Source organism: Corvus hawaiiensis, chromosome 26, assembly GCF_020740725.1.
Source record: "Corvus hawaiiensis isolate bCorHaw1 chromosome 26, bCorHaw1.pri.cur, whole genome shotgun sequence".
NCBI classification, from domain to species: domain Eukaryota; kingdom Metazoa; phylum Chordata; class Aves; order Passeriformes; family Corvidae; genus Corvus; species Corvus hawaiiensis.
In genome coordinates this window covers 38,657,281-38,681,088 of record NC_063238.1, presented here as the reverse complement: position 1 = coordinate 38,681,088, position 23,808 = coordinate 38,657,281, and the positions used below count along the sequence as shown (strand labels likewise).

General features: G+C 37.9%; 1 protein-coding gene across 3 annotated transcripts in view; it reads right to left on the bottom strand.

Annotated features, from left to right (window-relative positions):
- The window catches only part of KHDRBS3 (KH RNA binding domain containing, signal transduction associated 3), a 92,001-nt gene that overhangs the window by 47,248 nt on the left and 20,945 nt on the right, over positions 1-23,808 (bottom strand). For all 3 annotated transcript variants that reach the window (XM_048286407.1, XM_048286408.1, XM_048286409.1), the window contains exons 2-4: positions 18,327-18,445; positions 7,058-7,174; positions 4,808-4,954 (exon numbers count right to left, since the gene is read on the bottom strand). In XM_048286407.1, coding sequence (XP_048142364.1) covers positions 4,808-4,954; positions 7,058-7,174; positions 18,327-18,445 — 383 coding nt within the window. The remainder of the gene's footprint in view (positions 1-4,807; positions 4,955-7,057; positions 7,175-18,326; positions 18,446-23,808) is intronic.

Sequence of the window (23,808 nt, the reverse complement as noted above, 5' to 3'; positions counted from 1 at the left end):
ATGAAAAAGGTCTAGAAGACTGAAATAACTGTTTCAAATGGCATAAATGAAGCTTTTGAGAAACAGATTTCATTATTAAACAGCCAAGACCCAATACATAACCAATCCATCACAGGGAGTAGACTAGAAACAGGAAACTGAACACTATTCTGGCCAGCTATTAGACACAAACCCGCTTTATATTTATTTGTTGCTGGATCAGAACTGGCTACAAATGCAAAATTCTATGTACTGTGTAGAATAAAACTTCAATCTTTACACAAAATGCCAAGAAACTGTAACACCAACACACAATATCAAAGCTCTGACAGCCTGTATCAGATGCCCTTTATAATTTCTTCACAAAACATCATTTTCAGAACTGGGCCCCTGGAAAAATACCTTTGATCATTTTATACTCAATTCATTTAATTCCTTAGCAAAGATGTGCTTGGTTGCCACTGTGTATGTTGAGTCCCTTTTCTTTTCTCCTTGATGCTTTCTCACTTTCCTGCAGCACATTACCAGACACAGCAGCAGCCTTAGGTCACAGACAAGGGCTCCACTGTGCACAGCACAGAACAGAAAACACAGCCCTTATCACACATGCCAGAGGCAGCCGGAGGATACAGAGTGAAGGGGCAGAACAAGGCAGCCACGATAAGCTGCAGTGTTAAATCTATGAGACTCTGAAATGGATTCCTCAATTAAAAGTAGCAGATGGTCAGTGTATGAATACTCACTGCTGGAAACAGCACACTTCAAGTCAAATTAAGCAGACAATAATCTTTTCCTCACCTAGAGGATGGACACAGAAGCCCTTTAGACTGCATGCCTCCTCTGAACAGCTTAGGCAGTGGCAGCACTTGAATTTCAGTCAAATGCTGCTGCTGAATTTCAATTTAACAGATGTACCCTCATTTTATGAATAAATTCCCTGTCCTGACTAACTACAGTCTTATCCAAACATGGAGGGTCCATTTACATCAAGATCCATGCAAGAGATTTTCACCCCAAAAGTCCCCATACTTAAATGATCTAACTAAACATTCTTTTAAATTTTATCTATGATTTTCATCCAGCCAGAACAACATATTAGCAGCATCTCTTCTTGGAATCACTCTGACTTAAGACCTTATTTCAATTTATCACTCAAACTATTACCAAAGCTATTTATTTATATAATGTTAGGACGGATCCCTACAAAACCCTTTGCAGCTTTGCAAAGCACTCAAGTAGATCTTTATCCTGGCAGTGAGCAATCCATTATTTTCATGTTTCCAGCCACTTTTTTACACCTTACAGCTATTTCCCAGCTTACTTAAGGAAAAGTCTGAGAGTTTCCAAAGGCCACCAAGCTCTTCCAAATGCCATTAAATGCTATTTCATCACCACATCTTACAAACCAAACATGCAGAAGGTAAGACAGGCTACAGGAAAAGGTTGTGAATTCTGCTCACATCTTCATATAACTGCTATAGATTATTCTCTTGAAGACATTTCTATACTTTGCTTTAAAGACAAGGAAAACAAGAAACTCTGGTAAGCAATGGCAAAGGGTAATTAGTGCTGTATCTGTCAGAAGACAAATGACTGCCACTACTCAAAAATTAAGCAAAACAGACTAAGTTCTAATGGCTAGAACTGCCATAACCATAGAATCACAGAGTGGTTTGGGATAGAAAGGACCTTAAAGACCATCTTGTTCCAACTCTTCAGCCATGGGCAGGGACACCTTCCATTAGACCAGGTAGCTCAGGGTCCCATCCAGTCTGGCCTTGAAACCATGGTATAATACAGCAACCAGGGGCAGGTGAGGTTCAAAGTACCTGGCTTTTTGACCTGACACAGGTAATTCTGAGATAATTATTATCAAGCACAACACCCACCAATCTAATACTCAGAGTGCTGACCAGAGAGTATGGCCAGAATAAAGGGGCTGGCTAATTTAAAGGAAGATAAGAAAATATACTTAAAGTCAGAAGCCACAATTCTAACTGCAGAAGAAGGTAAGAGTCAAGGCAATGTAAGCACAGCCAAAAATACCCTCAAGACCAGTTTTTATGCTTTGGTTTGAGTTATGCCAATAGTTTAAATAAAATTACACCACTGCAGCTGCTTGAGGTTAAACATCCTTGCATTCAAGGATTCTTGCCCATGATTTGAAGATCCAATAAGAGAGGCTGAGGTATTTTTGCTACAGTCAACTACCACAAGGATATTTTGTATTCTGCATTCTAGCACCAAATGTGATCTTATGTTCAGCACTGATCTGAAAAATGAACAATAATCATATTCATAAATTGGGTTCAGCATCTAAAACTGTAGGAAGGCATAGTTACCTTACATTGTAAGGAGAATGCAAATTATGATCATAATCATATACTCATAGCAGGAAATCTTTCCTGAAATAAAACAGACCATTTCTTAAGAAAGCCACAACAGACCTTGGAGAAAATAAAAACCAAGTTGCATTTGCAGCAGTGAACCAAACACTAGTTGTAGAGCAGAAAAAGCTGCTCCTTATTCCTTCAGTGGCTGCTGCAAGGGGAGGGCAGGCAAAAGAGATTACGGCATTTAGAGCAATTCTGATAAGATTACATTTGAAAAGCCAAAGGGAAATTAAGACAGTGTTGGCTTGATCCCACAGTTCAAGAAAGATTATGTAGCAGTGGTTCAGCTCAGTATAATAAAGATGCAATGATCAAAAATCAAGATGGAAAAGTGTATAACCACCAGTCAATGGAATTGCTCATTATCAGTCTGTAATTCTACTGGCTTAACACACTAATGACCAGGTTTTGACAAGCTTACTTCATTTATGGCAACATTAGGGAAATCAAGCTCAGTGAAGAAAAACAAGACCTCTGATGGAGGGTGCACAGGGATCAGACATCCTTCCTTCCAGGACATGCCAGAAGCATTTATCAAATTGAACATATTCCCATCTAAAAGAAGGCAGCTGTTTGCTGTCTAGGATACCCAAGAACTTAATTCTCCCTTATCTCTTCACACCATTAAATCATGAATCACATAAGTACAGTAACCTTCGACATTATGACAGCCCAGAATTCCTACAAATATTCTGTTGAGTATCCCCTGTCTGATCAGTTAGGATGCCTGAACAGCAGTATGCTCATTCACCTCTTTTCATATACATCAAGAAAAAGCCATTTGGAACCTGCACGCAAATTTATAATGTGATGCTTGATCTTTGTAACACAAGAACATAACGCCCAGGACATCTCCTTGTTTTTTAACAGCCTTAAGATGCATCTGCATTAGGGTTATTTCACATCAGGACATATTCCTAATAAACCTCCTGACGACTGTTGTTTATCATGTTTTGGTTCATGCCATGGTGCATTATTGGGGCACATGAACTCACTCCATTCAAACAAATCCAGGCCAGAAGAAATACTCAAGGAGTACACAGCTCCAGTCACCTGGGGACTTAGATTCATAAAATATCCTGAGCTGGAGGGGACCCACAGGGATCATTAAGTCTGAATCCTCACCCTGTACAGGACATCCCAAGAATCCCACCACGTGCCCGAGAGTGCTGTTCACTTCTTTAACTCTGTCAGGCTTGGTGCTGTTACCACTTCCCTGGAGAGCCTGCTCCCATGCCCAACCACTCTCTGGGTGATTTCATGGATGTGGATTAGGTTTGGTACCAACTACAATCCCCAAAATACATACAGGAGCACTGACAGGTCATCAGCAACAACTGCTGTACAAGAGACATCCCCAACTGGTCCCCAATACAGCCACGCTGGCTCCACTCAAACATTTACAAGCTGCTGTCATGCAGATACATGCCTCAGGAAAGTTTCCTTAACCAGGCCCCCACACTTCCCAGATCTGACACAAATAAAGACTAACACTTGGGTAGCATTTTTAGCAGTAAAAATAAACAGAAGTCAGTGCACCTTGGGGATGCTTTGCTTTCTATAATCATTCCTTTGATTACCAATAAAGATTGAAGAATGTTCACTCAAGAGCTAAAACAGTTGGAAACTTCACACACAAACATCACCTCAAGTGCCCCAGCTTCCTAAGAGAGTTTAATATTGTAAAGCAGTAAGGTTGGTCCTTACATGACAAGCAAATAAAGCTGTCTCTCTATAGAAGACACTAGAAACCCATTGCCTAGATGTATCCCAAACCTGGAGTATAAACTTGTACTGGAAACCAGATCTCTTTTTATACATCCATATAATGGAAGCTGAAGTATACACCAGAAGACAAGTATAGCTCATGTATCACTAGTATTGTGATGAAAATAAAGATACAAGATAAACCTGTATTGATTCTCAGCACTCAACACTAAACCAGGATTGGAGGTGAGAGAAATAATACAACTTCAAATGTATTTATTCTTAAACAAAACTAATGTTTCACGTATACCAAGAAAACAGACAAGCCACACATTTTGCAGATTTTTACAACTGTTTGTAGTTGTTGTGATACTTTGCACATGACTAGTTAAGCAAGAATAAGTTTAGCTTTTACTGTAGGTCAGATCATGAGATTTGTGTGGACAGTTACAGACTCACCCAATTACTGCCTGTATCAAAATGCAAAGTATTTGACAACATCATCATTTCTTTCACAAAGTAAATTAAGGAACATGACCTGACCAATACTGTGCGCTGCTCAGAATCACAGAACAGTTTGGGCTGGAAGGGACCTTGAACATCATCTGGTTCCAAACTCCCTACAATGGGCAAGGACACCTTCCACTAAACCAGCTTACTCAGTTTTAGAGATAACATTTCTCACTCAAGACTACCAGAATTCTCATTAAAAAAAAAAAAATACTAACAGGGATGAGGAACTTCTTGATTTCTTCCAATGCATGTCCCATTCTGGCATATGCTTCTGCAGGCGGAGCAAATACTTCAATTAAAACATGCAGGTCATCATTTAGGTGGAAATACTTTGCCTCTCCACTTTTTCTCAACTCTTCTTCCTAGGAGATAAGAAAAAGATTGGTTTTACACATTCTTGTTTTAAACATTGTAGTGCAAGTGTTGAAGTTTCTCCAGAGGAATCTGCAGACACTGTTTACTCGTGTTCAGATGTCTGCAACTAAGAAAGTAACATGAAATAAGAGCCAACAGCTTCTGCTCACATACAGAAACTGTAGCACAAGGGGGAATGCTTCCAAGAGTTTTCCCAGGTGCACCAGTTTCATGAAGAAGACACTCTTTCCTTGAAAGTAAAGTCTACAGAAACAGGTTTGATCTAGTATTCCACAAGAGCAAGATTTTTTTACCAATACCATTTCAATCTTGGTATTACTACACCGCTTTGATACTTATTTTCTGTTCTCACTGAAGTTTGTATCCAATGAGTGCATCCTTCACAGAACTGTGCTATTTGGACATAAAGCTAACAGCATTTGAGATGAGGGAAGAGAACATCAACCAAAAGAGTTCACTAGCTATTTCAGAAGCAAGCTTGTCTTTCATCCTCCTTCACCCAACCCACTTCAATGACTGCAAAGCTGAGTTCAGTGTAGTGAAGCAGAGCTCAGTTCTCAAAAACTGACATTCACATGCAAAATATTCACAGACCTAAAGGGCAGCACTTGCTTTTCTCAGGCTGCCCCCCACCCGTGTGTATCTGACAGGTCCAAGGGATGAAACCAGCACTAGAAATAATTTCATTGCTTTACCAGATAACATTTTATCAAATACTTAGCAGTTCTGCTGTCTAAAAAACTAAAGCTCCCCTGCAGCTTCCTGTCCTTGGCAAGCAGCAGGCAAGCACTTCACCATTTAGATTACTAAAATTGTAAGTTGCAATGATAGCTGAAATCTCCTCCCCTGCACACCCCTTAATTATGGGTTGAGGTTTATATGTGACAATCCATTTCTGCTTCTCCTGAGTAACATTCTTATCTACATGATTTGTGTTTAACTACGAGGATGTTTAAAAGAAAAACAAAAAAATAGTTTAGATCACTGTCAGAGCACCCACAGCAAGAATATTAAGAGGTCACTCAGCAGGATAAGACTGTCAGCAAGATCATTATTTTGCAATATAAATAAGAGATCTTAAAAATAAGAATTAACCTAATATAAACATCACAGCTCAAATATTTAGTTTTAATAGGAACTGTTTCTCAGTTAAATACTTTAAGCACAGTTACTCAAAATGTATGAGCCATCACTAGCACTGGAAGCTAGTTGAGTTCCCCATATACTTTGGCTTTTAGTATACACTGGCATAAAGCATTCCCCATCCCTTTTTCCTAAAGAGGAAAAATAATCACTGTGCAGCTAGTTTATGCAGAAAATAGAGTGCTAAGAATCTTGCTTTTTGTGTTTATCAATCAAGTTGGCTGGTAACAGCAACAAGCAATAGAAAAGTCACAATTTTCTGTGTAGTACCTGGTAAAAAAGCATTTCAATCAGCACCTTTAACAAAACATACAGAATTTCAATGCAGGTTTTTCTAAGATCATTCCCATAAACAAGCTTTTGAAGTCACTCTATGCTTTTTTTTGCAAAGTTCACTTTCATTATTGTATTTTATTTCACTTCTGTAACATGACTTGGCAATGCTTCCATTACTTTCTCCATTACTTGGAGGGCCAGGAGTTGGACTTCGATGATCCATGTAGGTGCCTTCTAACTTGGGATATTCTGTGATTCTAAGAAAACACTACACACTAAAACTCTTACAACAGCACACAAATGAAAATAAGCTCACTCACTGGCCCACATCTTCCAACCTTGGGCATACATTAAGCATTTCAGGCTTTTTTTTTCATTTCCCATGAAGACCAACACAAAAGCTACAGCTTGTTCTCATTCCAGTATCCCTCTTTGACAGCAATTTGGCTCCCATAAAATCCTCTCTGTCTTCCATTACTTGACATCTGTTGGCTTGGTTTGCCCAGTGCATGTGGATTCTTGGCTTGGTTAGCCAAGGAGATTCATTAACCTAAAACCAGTATTGGATCTCCCACGCTTTTTATTTGCCCCAATTTTTGTTACCAGGTTTACGCCCCTCCTCAGAAATTTAAAGTAAGTAACAAAACTCCACTGACATACTCAGGCCTTACCTTTGTCTTGTCCCTCATAGAACCTTTTCCCAAAATAGACATTTTTGTCAGTGTTTCTTCCTGTAAACGCTTTAGGGAATTACCACGTGGACCCAAAAGTTTTCCCACAAAGTTGAACTGTAAGAAAACAAAAAAACTCCCATTAACCTCATTGGATTTTTAATCATAAACTAATGAGCACAGTGGGATATTTTGCTGGAACAACTTTTAGTCCTAGGTGCAAACAATGATTAGATCATAAATTAAAAAACATTAAGTACAACCAAATAGTACAATTACTAGAATGTCAGTGGCTCCAGCAACACAGAAGTATCTGAACTCAAGGATAACTTGGTGTCCACTACAGGTTACCAGATCAAGAGGAGCCTGCTGACAAAGCCTTCTTGCTCCAGCTACAGGAAGCATTGTGCCCAAGGCTTTTGTCCTGCTGAGGGACTCCAACCACCCCAACATCTGCTGGAAAAGTGGCACGGTGAGCTGCAGGTAACCCTGGAGACTCCTGGAATGCATGTGGGATAACTTCCTGACCCAGGTAATAGACAGACCTGCCAGAGGGGAGCGTTACTCCCACCAACGCCAATGAGCTCACTGGGGACATCAAGATTGAAGGCAGCAATCATGCACTGAATATGGATCAGGTAAGGAGTAAAGTTGGGCTGCTGAACTTTAACAAAGCAGACTTCCAGCTCTTTGGGGAGCTAGTCAGTGGGATCCCCTGAGAGACTGCCCTCAGGGATAGGCAAGTGGAACAGAGCTGGCAGATCATTAAGGAAGTCTTCCATTGAACACAAGAGCAAGCGATTTCCAGGAGCAAGAGTTCAGGCAAGAGACCAGCATGGCTGAGTAGGGACCAGCGGGTCAAACTAAAGGGCAAGAAACAAATGCATAGACAGAGGAAGACAGGTGACCTGGGAAAGAGTATAGAGATCAAGTCTGGTTGTGTAGAGCTGGGGTGAGGAAGGCCCAAGTGAAGCTGAAACTGGCAAAGGACACAAAGAGTAACAGAAAGGGCTTCTCCAGGTATCCCAAACAGAAAAGGAAGATTAAAGAAGGTGTTATCCCCCACTCCCACCAATAAACCATGATGGAAAACTGGTCACAGCAGATAAGAAGGTTGAGGTACTCAACAACTGAAGTGACACAATCATGTTAAAAAGATAGTTTTAGGTAGAAATAAAATATAGTGATGCTGAACAACAAATGGGCTTAAGCTTTGTGGCCTCAAATTTATGAAACAGTTTGTAAGTTCTTTGCTTGTCCCTCTACTACTGAGTCACTGAAGAGCCAAGATGGGCAGCACTGATCTCCCTGTTCATCTGAAGTAATTTGAAAGGACTTGGCAATGGGGCAGTGGCAGTCCCAAATCTCTTGTTGCTACACTGGAAGTGCTGATGGAAGAAAGGTGCAGCTGCACTCACCCTACTGTGCAGAAAGTCTACAGCTCCAGCTTATTTCTTTCAGCTTTAGACAAAAAGGAAAGCAAGTATTAAAAGTCAACTAAATATGAAAATGTAAGTTTATTCCCCTTACTAGCTGCAAGTTCAATTCCCAATGTAGACCTGACATAATGCTATTGAGAAAATAGCTTACGCATGGCTACAGTCCACACAACCTATTTAATTTAAGGCCTTGAATGAACCAGTCTTTTCTGAAATTATCAGGCCACATCAAGAAATTCTCAGGCAATTTCTTTAATTTTTTTTTATTAGAGAGGTCCATTTGTTTTCATATAGGTCCTAAGATACAATCAAGGAAAATATTAATCACAAAGATTGAACAGATAAAGGTAGAAATCTCCCTTGCTGAGAATATTCAGGACCCAGGGCCACTGATGGGGTCCTGTGCAATTTAATTTACAATCATTATTTCAACAGAAGGTTGAACATCTGAAGGCACAGATGTTCTCTAGAGGTTCCTTTTAACTCAGACTTCTGATTTTACTGTTTCTGAAGGTATAACTAAAAAAAGCAAACAAATTGAAACAATTTGTAACAAATTTGAACTTCCAGAAGTCAATTACTCCTTTTCAAGAGTTTCCTTAAAGGAAGTTCATAGTTAAGCTCAAAGTAAAGCTTTCATGTAGAGAACCACCTCAGTTTCTCAAGCATTACTTAAGATTACTTACATCTGTTTATAATAGCCTTTTATGCTACTAGAAATAAAAACAAGCACTAACTCTTTACTGCAGATGTATTCTTTTAGTTAAAACCAAACAGTTTAATGTTGTGTAAACCTAAAACTTGTCAAACAAAACTTCAATACCTCCAAAAGTTGTCATCTTTTCAAAACCATGAAATCTCTAGTGCCAAAGCCAGACATCGCACCAGCTTACACAAGGACTGCACAGATGACATGTTCTAGACACATTTAATGAACATGAAAATGCATTGTCTGCATCCTGATATCCACTGAACTATTCTTTTCTGTGCACTGAGGCTCCAAATATTCGATTTGACAAGTCTGAAGCATAAGAAACTTGTGTTACAAGTCTGAAATTCTGCTGACTTGAAAGCACAGTACTTCTAGGTGTAGCTTAAAAGCACAAACAAAGGTTAGTAAAAAATGGCTTACAATGTAGTCACAAAGCATTTTTGCTCCCACATAACAAAGTTAAAAGGCTTTGGAACACTTCAGTTGATTATTCCATAAATAAGATCCATTTATGATATTGAAGGAATCCTTTCAGTAGAAAACAGATTATTTACTTTGAACAAGTACTGCATTTTTTTCAAACTGTTGGTTTAACTTTCTTTTACATCAAATTGGAAACATCTGATCAAAGGTTTATTTTGAAATATTTCATAGATATAGAAACACTCAAACTATCAGTCACTAAGTTACTATTATTACTTATATACTGCTTTCAATCAAATAGTAGGACTCAAACCTAAAGGTACAAAATCAGCACACAGTCAAACAAATTTTACTTATAAAACTAGCAAATCCTGTTTATCTTCTGGTGTAACAGAAGCAAGTAAGCCTGGCAGATCCAGGTTAGCCCTTACACAAAATTGCTCACAAGTTGCATAGGTGCTTCCCATGTTCCACATTTAGGGTTTATTTGCCCCAAGAGCACAAGAACAAAGAAAAAATTCAGGTCCATTACTGAACTCAAGCTTATAAACTATCTCTGAATTAGACATATTGGATAGTAACAAAAAGACATCCGAGCAGCTCTGCCCAAGTCAGACCAGTCACAATCACTAGTTTTGGCTCAGAATCAGACATGCCTGACTCCTCTCTTTACTTGCCCCTCTCAAGTACAGCACAATCACCTCCAAACTGGTGTAAATACCAAAAACAATCCTCACCTTCACCAGCTTCAGTTTAACACTGTATTAAAGCAGTCACACTGCTTTCCAGTGCAAGCTGGTGAACTTTTCAGTTCTACAGGACAAATGAACTCTAAAGAGCCAACCATAAATGTTACTCTACACTGGATCACTTTTGTCAAATCAGGAATTGTCTCTGCATTAAGACAGATTCTAATGTATTAGGTAAGTATCAGTAAACTATGGACAATGGCATATAAAAGAGATAAAGTCCCCAATTCAAATTTGCTTCTAGGCCAGCTCTGAAGAGTATACAAATACGGCATCTCAAGCAAAATTACAGCAAAACTTCAGGCATCTTTGCAAAAACAGTATCAAGATTCAGATTAACAGACCTGGGAGGAAACAATTTGATAAAATGGGAAAAATTAGCACCTCAGCTACATTTCTAACCAAATAATACTCTGCTATTGATAAATGGTACCCTCTGAACAAAATATCATCAGATAATACATCAGTTTGAGCAAAAGTATGCAAGATTTGAGGGGTGTGCTTATTCCTAAAATCTCTGATCATTGAAAGCACATCCTCCTGGACCTCTGGTTTACTTTGTGGGTAAAGATACTATGCAGTGCAACAGCCTTTCCTCAAATTCCTGGGATATGGGGTTTTCTCTTGACCATGGTGTCTATTAGCTGGCAAGTACTGGTTTACTGTACTGAAAGAGTGTATCTGTTCCCCTTTTACAGATTACCCTAAAGTGTGTAACAAAAATCTCCAATTTAAGATACATCTTAAATAGAAAACATCTTTCACAATAGAAGCAACAAAATAAAATTGATTATAAGGTTTTTGCTTGAAAATTGTTTCCTTTCTTAGATGTTCAAAAATCCTCATTTTAAGAAGCATTTTTTCAGTTATCCTACAATGGAGATTATGGGCATCACTGCATAGCACCTATTTCTTCAGAATCACCGAATCAAAACATGACTTGAACAGTTATCTAGAGATTTGTTGTCTTACCAAATCACTGCTTGAAACTATTCCCTGAAAACATTTCCAGAGAAACACAGTTACGAAGAACATTTATAGAACAGGATATTCTCTTCAGAACCATTTGATCTACTATATGAATTATAACAAAAAAAAAAAAAGAATTAATGCCAGTGATACCGCATTTTTAAAATGTATATATTACAGAAAAGGGGATATAATAGAAAAAGTAATCCTTGTTTATCCCCAACCAAGGCAAGACTGCTAAGAATGGTTCATCCAGCTTAAAATACTTAGTGAAAGTATAAATTCTTGACCAAATGCTTTCCTGTAAAGCTTTAAGCACTCCATTGTTATTAAAGCCATAGAAATCTTTCTTGACATATTAGTTTTCTGCAATGGTTCCTCTGCGACAGGGTCACTAGAAAAAAAAAAAAGTTAATTTAAGATTCAGAGCACTTTCCCTTAGAATGACCTGAAAAAAGGAAAACTTCAAGGTTTTCCCAATCATCTCAGAAAGATAAAGTTTCTATAGAAAGGTAAGTGCTTTAAGCATCTGTGTTACACCACAAACTACTCTCCTTCATGTAACGTGGTAAGAGGTCTTTAAACATTTATTCACAGCAGAAAGCTTGGTCCATTTTACTATAAAGTTGCTCAAAAGTTATCCTTGGTATTACAATTGATGCTTGTTCCTCCACATCACTTCTGGTTACGCAACCACATTTTCTCATTTCTACTCTAAGAAATCCTTAGAGCTTAGTTATTACGAAAAATTGCTTTCTAACTAGTCATGTGATTAAAATACTAATCTCTCCATGACTTTATATAACAACTGCAGATATATTGTATATGAATACAACATTTTAAAACAGATATTGTCTCTTTAAAAGTTGAGCTAAAAGGCTTAAATGGATACCAGTTCCGCAAGTCAGTAACTTTTGAGAAAATATATTTAAAGTATCACTTCAGGGAACAACAGACCATTTCTGCCTGAAATCTGAGATTTACCCAGTATATAAGTGTAGATCTATGAGCAATTTTTAAAATGGTAACCTGTCAAAACGGAAATAATTGTTCCCCACAGTTTTGCTCCATCTCATGGAAAATCATCACGGTTCCATTTACCATCCATGGAAGCTATTTTTTTCACCTAATTCAGAACACCCAAGTTCAGCAAACTGTCAAAGCAAAATCAGATTTCTGAGACTAAACTACTTCACAATGCATATTCATTAGATGTATGAGAGGGGGATAACACCTTCCTGCCTCACAGTGCACAACAAAGCTCTAAAACACCTTTCACACGTGATGGCTCCTCATAGCAGAGTCAGGACAGATCCACAGAGTCCCTTCACCAACACAACCACATCAGGACCTTCCTTGTGTGGCCAGCTCATCTTTTCTGCCTTTAAGTCTGTGCAAGTTTGAAGATTATTTTCAAGCATGAAACACAAGAGAAATACAGGTTTAAGGGTGTCTTGGGGTGACACATTTGTCACATATGTCAAACCGAGACAAAGGGTCACATTTTCACACACAACCCAGAGTCAGTTGAGGTATTCAGCTGATCAAACAGCAAGTCGCCCTAATCTCAATGTCCTAAGCTGACAAGATCTCATTCTACTACCTGCAGTTTAGACATCCAGCATCCACATGGACTCCCAACTACAGGTAACTTGATTTAGAACTCAATGCTACCTCAAAAAGTTGGCCTTTTTTCCTATAAGGTTGCATAAAAGCCTAACCTCTCTAATCCTTACTTGTAGTGGATGCCCCAGTTACAACAGGATTGCAGACAGCATTACCAAAGCTTATTCAAGCTTCACCTAAATACCTCAGATTAATTTCTGTATCACAGCAATTCAGACCTCTTGGAGAAATCTGCAGAGCTGGACCAAACCAAAAAACTGTAAGACTCTGCACAATCATATATTTGAAAAGATGTGACTGGGCCTGCAATCTGTAGAGGTTTTGTCTTACCCAGTAAAACTAGCTGTCACCATATCAAGACATATTAATTCAGGGGCTTTTTTTTACAGGAGTCTGTAGATAACACAAAGAAATTTATTCAAATGCATAACCAGCCTCAAGGAGAAGCTGAACATAACTCCTGGGACTAACCATCTTGAATTATTTCAAAGCACAGACAAAATTCAGGTTGTCTTGGTTATTCTATCACATTCTATCAAGATCCAGATATAAAAAAAAAAAACCAAAACCAAAAATATTTAGACCAACTATCTGTAGCATGAGATTAAACCTGTTAACTAACACTACCAAGGGCTGAGCAAGTCAAAAGTTCCCAGTTAAAGGATATAATTAGAGAGTACCATAGAAGGAACCAAGAGCTCTTAGGTAGGAGGCCAGTTAAATACATCACCAGGAACACTCAACTATTTGTGCACTAAGCGAAAGACCAGAAACTCATAAGGTGTTCCAGGATGAGCAAAGAAGACCAAAAAAAGTGCAATACATACTTTTGAACGTGAGGTCTACCAGATTCTCTTCCAACAGAAACCCAGCTGCTCTGCACTTTAGTTGAAGAGCTTCTCCTGCACTTAACCTGTAACCTTCCGGGGCTGTCAGAGGTAATTGCACAGGACCCAGCTATGGGCTCATGAGAATGTATCTGACAGGACAGGAAATGTGAGCAAGCATTACCATGCCAGGTTGGTCTGATCAGAGCCTGGACTACCTGACCTGTGTTGAGGCTATTATGACTTATTCAAGGAGTCAGAGTTACAGAAAAGTTTTAAAGAAGGAGAAGGCAACATAATACACATTTCAGGCTTAGCAAGCTGTCTGAATGGGGCAGGGCACTGATGGGCTGTTTCAGTTCATGGACATCTTTTTTAAGAAAAAATTAAGATAGGATTAATGAAATATCAATATACCTGAATAGCAGAGGCATCTTTCCTTCCCAGAGTCACCCCTGGCAAGTATAAACAAAGAAATAGTTTCTGCTGACAAAATCACTTATATCTGTGGTTAGTTTCATTTACAGATATTTAACCCTGTTAGAGATAAACAATTTTAATAACTTGGGTGGTTTTTTGATCCAGTTTAAAATCATGATTGTTTATTTAGGGGACTACGGTGTCGATGGAATTGAAGCAAACTTATTTTTTCTCACTATATCCTGATTACCGAAGTTAGCTAGATTAAACCGAAACTGGTAATGCAATGCTCGTTTGACAGATTTATAAATTACCGTAATGATTTTACCAGCTTCAAACAGCAGATTCTCAGGTCAATAACCCCATAAAGACTGCATCTCATGAAAAAATGGAGGTATCTCTGTCCAGGATTTTGCACAACAGGTAATAGCATTAGTGTGGACTGCAGGCAAACAGGCCTGCTTGATAGGAGAACTCTAAATTTAATATTAACACGCAGAAGATCTTTTTGCACAGATTTAATCCATATTTAAGTCTTAAATTTCATTGTTCTGAAGCATTTGTCACCAACACTGATCAGCAGGAAAGAAAATTCAAAAATGAGAAACAACTCTTTTAACCACTTTTCTGAGGAATTCTCCCTTGGTATTTTCTACCAACATATTTGCTGCAATACTAACACCTACCACAGGTAAAACAGTCGAGGAAACTGCACACATGCACAGAGAACAGCAGTGCAGAGGCACAAAGCATTTATGTGAAACACCATTTCAAGTTTTTATGAGGATCACAATATTTTTTTGTAAGTTCCGCAGAAGAGAATCACAGAAAGTACAGGATGGAAGAGACCTTGAAGATCATCCAGTTCCAACACCCCTGCCATGGGCAGGGACACCTTCCACTAGATCATGTTGCCCAAAGCCCCATCCAGCCTGGTCTTGAACACTTCCAGGGATGGAGCAACCATAGCTTCTCTGGGCAATCTGCCAAATGCCTCACTACTCTTACAGTAAAGAATTTCTTCCTACTATCTAATCTAAATCTCTCCTCTTTCAATTTAAGCCATCCCCACTTGTCCAATCACTCCATGCCCTTTTAAGAAGCCTCTTTCCAGCTCTCTTGTAAACCCCCTTTAGGTACTGGAAGGTCTCCCTGGAGCCTTCTTTTCTCCAGCTCTCTCATCCCATCTTCCTAGCAGAGGTGCTCCAGCTCCAGTCATCCTCATGGCCTCCACTAACTCATTCCAACAGGTCCATGTCCTTATGTTGGGGACCCCAGAGCTGGATGTAGCACTGCAGGTAGGATCTCACCAGAGCACAGGGGAAGAATCCCCTCCCTCACCTGCTGCCCACGGGGCTTTGGATGCAGCCCAGGACACATTTGGTTTCTGGGCTGTGAGAGCACATTTAGGGGTCATGTTGAGCTTCTTGTCAGCCAACACCCCAAGCTGTCCTCCTCAGGGCTGCTCTTGATCCATTCTCTGACCAGCCTGTATTCGTGCTTGCCCCAACCCACAGGGATCACCTTGCATGTGGCCCTGCTGAACTTCATGAGGATTGCACAGCCCCACCTCTTTAATCTCTCAAGGCCCCTCTGGATGCCATCCCGTCCCTCCAGCCTGTGTCAACTGCACCACAGAGCTGGGGGTCAGTGAACTTGCTGAGGGTGCCCTCAATGCCACTGTCCATGTCACCTACAAAGATGTCAAACATTGCTGGTCCCAGTACCAGCCCTCAAGGAATAGCACTTGTCACTGGTTACCACTTGGACATTGAGCCGTTGACCACAACTCTGACTGCTACCATCCAGACAATTCCTTATCCACCACGTGGTCCATCCATCAAGTCCATGTCTCTCCAGTTGAGAGACAGGAGTGGCACATGGGACAGTGTCAAATGCTTTGCACAAGTCCAGGTAGATGACGTCAGCTGCTTTTCCCTTATCTACCAACCCTGTAACCCTGTCAAAGGACTACACCAGTTTTTTCAGGCACAACTTGCCCTTAGTGAAGCCATCTTGGCTGTCACCAATCAGACAATACAGATAAATATTCAACACATACATTCTACATACAGCTCAGAGGAACCAAGATGACTGGAACAACCCCACATCTATCCCAAAAATCTTGACAAAGCATCTCTAACTTCTGAGCCCTTCTCTGAACACGTGAAATATAAATAGGATTAGCACTTCAAAAATTATGATGCAAAAAGACTTTGTTCTCCTACACACAGGCACTTAAAACTTGTGTCACTTACTGCAGACTACAGTATGCCAGAATAAGGTTCTTAGTTTGCCATGTTCAAGCTGTGTCACTTCATAAAATGTACCATAATTTACTAGATCTCAGAAATCAAACCAAGAGCCTGGTTCTAGTAACCAAGTGAGAGCAAATTGCAGTAACTGCTTGTGGTTTAGAGCAGGTGCTTTTCAGAGAATATCAAGAGTACCTATTATAATTCTGAATTGATACTCACCTCCCAGACTACTCCTATTAGTGAGAAATTTTAATTCATTTTGACTGTACAGAATCTTTAATGAGCAACCTTTAACAAATATCCATCTATATGTAATAAAATGGAAATTTTTAAGGAAAGTTGAGCCCCCAAATACTGGGGTAAAAATATTCTTAAATATTAAGTATCTAGGATTTTATTCACTCTGGCAGAAGAGAGATTTATGTGAATAGAGATACCAGTATTTTGCTTTCTGTGGAGCAGTCCTAGTGGAAATGCAGGAACTCACAGGACATGTCTGTTTTAATTTGCACCCCTGGATCTAAGTTCAGGCTTCTTTCCATATCACACACCAGACTTTATTCCAGTTCAGTGTCTCTATGGGTCAGAAGTACTGATCAAACAGCAGAGCATCTCTAGCCATTCAAAAGATGGCACGGGCTTTTCCCTATTAGCTATCCTAAATAATTTCAGTGTTTAGTCCTATAAAGAAAGTTGACACTAGATAAAGAAGCAGAAGTGTCTTTCAGAGGGCAGTGTTTCCCTTTTTAATAGCCATTTTGCCTTTCTTGCCCCTGAGCCCAAGTATCTACATCTCAACATTTAGAAGAAAAACATCCTGTTTACAAACACTGACCGTGGAGTAAGCAGCCCCTATATTTTACCAATCTTTGTGTCTGTAGGCTTGTATATAGCTCTACTTAGTCATAAAGATAACTTAAGTCAGAGTTCCGAAGAGGCGCCCACATGATGCGCAGCCTTGCATTCACTCAAGAAGTATTTCATGAAACTTGGAACAGCAGCAAAGACATCCCTGCAAGTCACCCAGCACAGGCTTGTGAGAAAAACACTGATACTGAGCAGAAAAAAAAAATTATAAAAGGTTTTCCTAAACAGAAGGAGGAAAGAATGGTGAATTTTTTCCTCCATGAATAGAAAGTCTTGAAATTTCTAATAGGAAGAAAAAGCCATTTCAAACAAATTAAAAAAATGCTAATTTTATTGTCATAACATTAACCTTAAAATTTTAAGCAGTACCAAAATAATAAAGTTCCACAGCCTACTGAATGTTGCATAAATGCTTCCAGGCAGCAATATTTTAGTGCAGGATAATACTCAGCAGTAAAGAAGTGTTAAGAATTCATGGTGGGCAAAGATATTAATGAAACAGTCTCTACCCCTCCAGAACAGACTGCATAATTTAGCAGTCAAGCTATAATTCATTCAAGAATAACAATGGCTGAAACTTAGGAGGATGAGAAGAAAATTTGCACAATTAGTTCCTTAATGGTGCATTTTAAGCTGCACTTCTAGCTACAATAAGAAAGTTTCAAAGCCTGGCATCAGATTGAACTTCAACATTTGTTTTTCCTTTTGATATTCTGAAGAGGAGGATCCTGCTATCCCAAAAATATGGTTCAATTATTTGCTCTCAACATACTATTTTGTGTGACCAGCACCACTTTCCTGCACATTTATTCCAACAAGAATAATTTCTACCTTAGAGCTCCTACAGAACAGATTGCAGAACAGCAACAGTAGTGACTGGTAATAGTTTTAAATGTTACATAAAAAAAAACCAGTTAAGATACTAGTGAAATATCTTTTAGAAGAACTTAAATTTATCAAATATGAAAATTTGTCTTACCTTAGGGAATTGTTTTACTGGAATCAGAACTTTTTGTCCCAACTTCATATTCTTATTGATGACTACATCAATATACTTTTCTTCTTCCTTTCCTTCCCCTTTTTGGAATTTTTCAATTTCTGTTAAAGAAAAAAGTTATTTTATCAGTTTAATACAACAATCTAAAATAAATATATATAAATAAATTTCAGAGCTAATACTGTATGGCATACATATGTCATGTTGTGTAATTAATACATGTAACTGGTTATACAAGGCCAATAGGGTAAAGCATGTTTTGCTGTTTTATATTCATGTTTATATCAGCACCTTGAATAAGCATTGCAAACACTGTACTCACTTAACACTTACATTTTTTATATGGCTTAAGAAGTGAACATTATTCCTAGATACCTTTGAGCATGTTCAAATTAAAGAACACACAGCATAGTTTAATACTCACTTCTATAAATAAAGTATGCAGTTTTAACGGTGGCTTTCTACACTGCACTTAGGAACAAATGTCAAGTTAATCTTTCAGAATTTCAGAATGTAATTGAGGCACACAGATCATACCCAAAAATGTGAGATTAGGGTTATACCAACAATGACATTAGGAATGGGATTTAGAAGTTCAAACCCTGGCTTGCGTGACTCTATTCATTCCAGAGATACACACAAACTGACTCTTGATTATAAATTTCTCCAAATACTGACTCTCCAGTGTGCTAATGAAAAACTACAGATTTCATTTCATTAGAGAGGATTCATGAGAATCCTCTGGGAGACAAAGTGAAGCACTGCTTGAGGTATTTGCTGGATGGGGTCCATCATGATGGGGGCCGCAGTGTTAAACATGTTAGCACACACCAAAATCCAATCCATTTCAAAAGTGCCACAGAAGTTCTTTTGTGGGAATCTAGCACTTGTCCTCCACAAGCATCCCCATGTATCTTGTTAATTCTTCACAACACTCTTCCACTCTACTCGACCAGTAGAAGTTAAGGACATTTATCGAGACCTCCCAGTTTCTTTAATGGGAATGTGATCTTATGCCAACAGCAGACAGAGATAAAAACTTGAATGAAAAGAAACCAACCAAAAATATAGGAGAAACCACCCTTTAGTACACTTTCAAAGACAATCTAGTTTGAAATAAGGTCCAATAAAAACAGAATTAAACCAATACATTTCTAACTACAGAAAAAAATCCACGCATTGTTAGCAGATTTGTTCAATGAATATTGAACATTTCCATTTTCCATTTCCATTTCCATTTTCCACTACAGAAATGAAGATGCCAAATTCTTTTTTAATAACTGAAACCTGTCCTCCATGCAAGTTTTAACTTCACTAACACAAAACAGGAAGTAAACACAATCTACCCAAGTTACTGAACAGTGGCTGAAAACTAAGAAAGTCAAACAAGACTATCAGTTTGAAACCTCAGACTCTAGGAAGGCTTCTTGAAGGAAAAGTCTTCCCCAGCTGTACTTCCAAAACTTCTTGTCAAGTCTCTAGGAAGTTTTTGATTCCTATTGATTGTAGCAATGCAAACATTCTGGAAGATCCCTATCAAAGAAACCTTGCTCCAGAATGTCCTTTGTTTCAGCATGCTCGGTAAAAAAAAGCCTCCAGCACCATTATCTCACCAGCTAACAGCTAATGAAGAATATTTTAATAGTCAAAATCCGGTAAAAATGGAAATTTGGAAATGCCACATTATAGACGAGGAAATTATGGGCAATTAAACAGATGTAAAGTTACATCAGTTTGATTTGGAACTTATTTCCCGGTGAAATTAAGACTAAAATTTTATAGGGTGTGATGTTCCCACTCAGAAATCGACTGGTATCTTTTAGAAGTCAAAGTTTCCAAGTATCACATTCAGATGTAAAAGCATGGTACTATCACAGCATTCAAATACAGATATACATCTAACACCCCTCGCTCCTCATACAACAAGGAGTGACAAAGCTCTGTGATTTCTCTTGAAAAACAAGATTAGATTCTTAGAAGTTTTTATGTTTTAAAAGTAAGAACATAACACTAATTTTTAAGGCTGCGGTTGGTATTACACTATTAGTACAAACACTCAAAGCTTAAAACTGACCAGAAATCTGCTCCTCTTTAGCAATATTTTACACCACAAAATGCTGATTATTAAAATTGTAATAAAAATACATCCATTTTTTATGACTGAAGCAAATGCAGTCACAAAAAAAACTGGTATGATTTGATTTAATATTGATTTTAAATGTTAGGACTAAAATTTGTTCAAAGTCAGAAAAGTACAGTTATATATACAGTTATATAATATTAAAATTCAATTAATGCACTGTGCTGTATTTTTTGTGACAGAGCGATGCACCAAGAGCCCCAGGTAGTTAAATTGATACTGGCCTAATACAAGACTTTTAGGAGTCCTCAGTCATTGTAATTACTGTTACAGTAAATGACTTTTTCCTGAAGAATCTAAACTTGCAAAATAAAAGTACTTTCAATGTTAAAGCCCACCAAGTTTTTATAAACTGGTAAAGCTAAAAATTTGTTTTCTCTTGTTGAGTCATATGCTGTTATTCCCAAATGCACAGTATGGCACACACTGCAATCCCCTTGCCCACCTGAAAACGAGAACCACAAGTTTATGAATCAACAGTGGTTTAAGGAACTTCCTAGAAATTGCCAAGAAATATTACACCTGGAAATGAGTTCTTTCAGGAACATTCAGACACTTCAGACGCAGTTAAAATGTACTTGAAGAGTTAGGCACAGAGTTCCACCTCAGTAATATTCTTCAGCTGAGCCAGCTGCATAAATCCCTTAAGAGATCAATACATTGCTAATAGTATTTCCTAAATACTTTAGCTTAGAAAAGTTATTTGAATTAGCTATTTGAAGGGCTTGGTTGCAACCATGTGATTAATGCTAAATATGTTCATAATTTGGGACTACCTTGAGCTAATAAAAAACATAAAAAGACCATTCTCTTCTTTCTCTAGTAGACATTGAACTTCAAGTTGCTAAAGTAATTGTTAAAAGGAACACATTAATTACTCAGAAAATCAGTTTTCCTACCCCAAATATCTACATACTTTATTGACCATTTTAAGCAAACACCCTTTATTCTTTTACTTGCACTGTTTAAACAACTTTCTTTTGCTTGAAGAAACTACTGAAACCTGTTAAGAGGCTGCAAATCAGCTCTCAGCAAAATGGATCACCATTTTCCCCATTTGTTTTAAAGACAAATGACTTTACTAACAAACAGCCATAGCTCACTGCCACAGCAGTACAAAGTAAGATTAAATTTTTTTTCCTGTTATGGTCTAAAGTTAATCAAACTGATTCAAGACTTTCTGCCTGTTCATTGCTATTGTAAAAGACTTTAGTTTTGAATGAACAAAGTCGAGTCCACTGATCACATTTTATCTCAGATGCTTTTTGTATTTCTTTGCACTTGAAATTGAAGATTAATAGGAAATACAGCTAAGCATTAGAATTTTATCCATATCTGCACAGCTCTTGCAATATCATTCACATACATCAAGCTTTAGATAATTAGGGAAAAATCATGCCCGATCACACAGGAAATCCAATCAGATTTTCAAGGTCGAATGGATAGGAAGATTTGCCTTTTCTTAATCCTTAGATTACATTCTGCACTGCTTAGCTATATGAAGCAATGCCATTTCCTAGATCACTAACAGTAAATAAACATGTGATTAAAGCTTCCCATAATGCTAGAGATAAAAATCTCATGTTCTCAGACCAAGGATGCAGCTAATGCAACAGGAATTTAAACTGCATGCAGTAATAACTGCATGGATTTTTTTCTTTACATTTAATCATAGCAGACATCTAAGCAACGATTAGTCCTCAGTTAATTCTCCAAATAACAGTGGTAGATACATCAGATAATGACGAAGTAGAATTGTTTCACATTATTCTTCAGTGAGAATTAATCTTCCTGGGGAGAAACTACAATCCAGGATTCCAGCTGCCTCTGCTAAGCCAATATAAATACTTGTGTTAAATGCTGAGCAAAGTGATGCCCTATTTGTCTGCAGTAAATCAATATAATAAATATAAGATCAAATGTCAAACTCAAAGTAAACAGAAATTACTGCATTTGTCCTTTAAGCAATATTTCCTTTACACAAGAACAGGAAAAACAGAAACCAGGTCAATTTACCTTCAAATCTTTAAGAAACTTTCACTGTATTTCCTTAGATTCAGATGTCTTACCAAACACCCCATTATACCCAAATAATTTCATACTAATTTTTTCCTACTTTGGATGGAAGAACAAGTGAAAAATGCAAGGCCCATTCTAGGATATCCACATGATCATGGCTTCCAAGAACAGGGCATTGATAGAACTGCATTGCAATTGCACTAGAAGTAGTTTCCACATTAATTTTGAAAGTGAAAATATTCTAAGAATCACATTATCCTTTAAAAAACACTCCTAAATCAAGTAGTTTTGAAAATTACTAACATTATACAATAAAAGCAATAGATTTTGCTTTATTTGGGCAATTTTATTGAATTTCTAAGTAAACACCAAAATTTAGACTGACTCAGTCAAGCATGTCATACAACATATACTGAAGCATAGCCCAATAGCAATAGTATTTATCAGTGAATTCTCAAGACTTCACAGTTGACTTAGAAAAATCACACCCTCCTCAATTCAGAAAGCTCTTACATCGAACTGAAGCCTAAGTATCTTTACATACTTCCCCAGTCCTTTTAGTTCTTGAAAAATCCCTGCTATTGACCATTTCTGGAGACAGAACACTGAGCTGGATGGCCATCTCCTCTGACAGCATGATTCCTTTTGGCTTCACATCAGAAAAAATCAAAGTGATGGTAGTACATAAAACAGACCTTGATTTATTAGTTTGCATTTTATCAAGACCCTGTTTAAGGAACACATTCAAGCTTTGGTAAGCAACAAGCTCCCAGTGGAAAAAGGGGACTCCAAGTCAGCTGTAGCAGAATTTCAGAAAAAAAAGTAGTTTTTCCTTAACGGACAAAAAACTGACAATATCAGCATTCCATACTGTTTATTTTAAAATTTTCACTGTGGCAAAACCCATAATTTATCTCAGAAGACACATTTTAAGAATACCTATTCTTAAAAAAAAAAAAAAATTACAACTTTCCCAATTCTTAAAAAAAAAAAAATTACAGTTTTCCCAATGGAGCCAAGTCATAGGAAGTCTGCTGTGCCAGATGCTGACTTAATGCCCAGAGTCCTTCCATGAGTTGTGTAAATCCAGAGTACATTAACACAGGATGGTGAACCCAATTACAAGTCTAGTTTTGATTAAACTGATGAGAGCTTAATCTCATTATTGTTGTAGTAAAATGGTGTTGATTCTGCTTCAGATTATACAATTTTTACCCTGGATTCCTTTATTCCCTGTCCTACTAGGGAATGATTAAAAGTTCTTTGAATCAGCACCTCTCCAACCAATATTTCTCATCTTTTGAG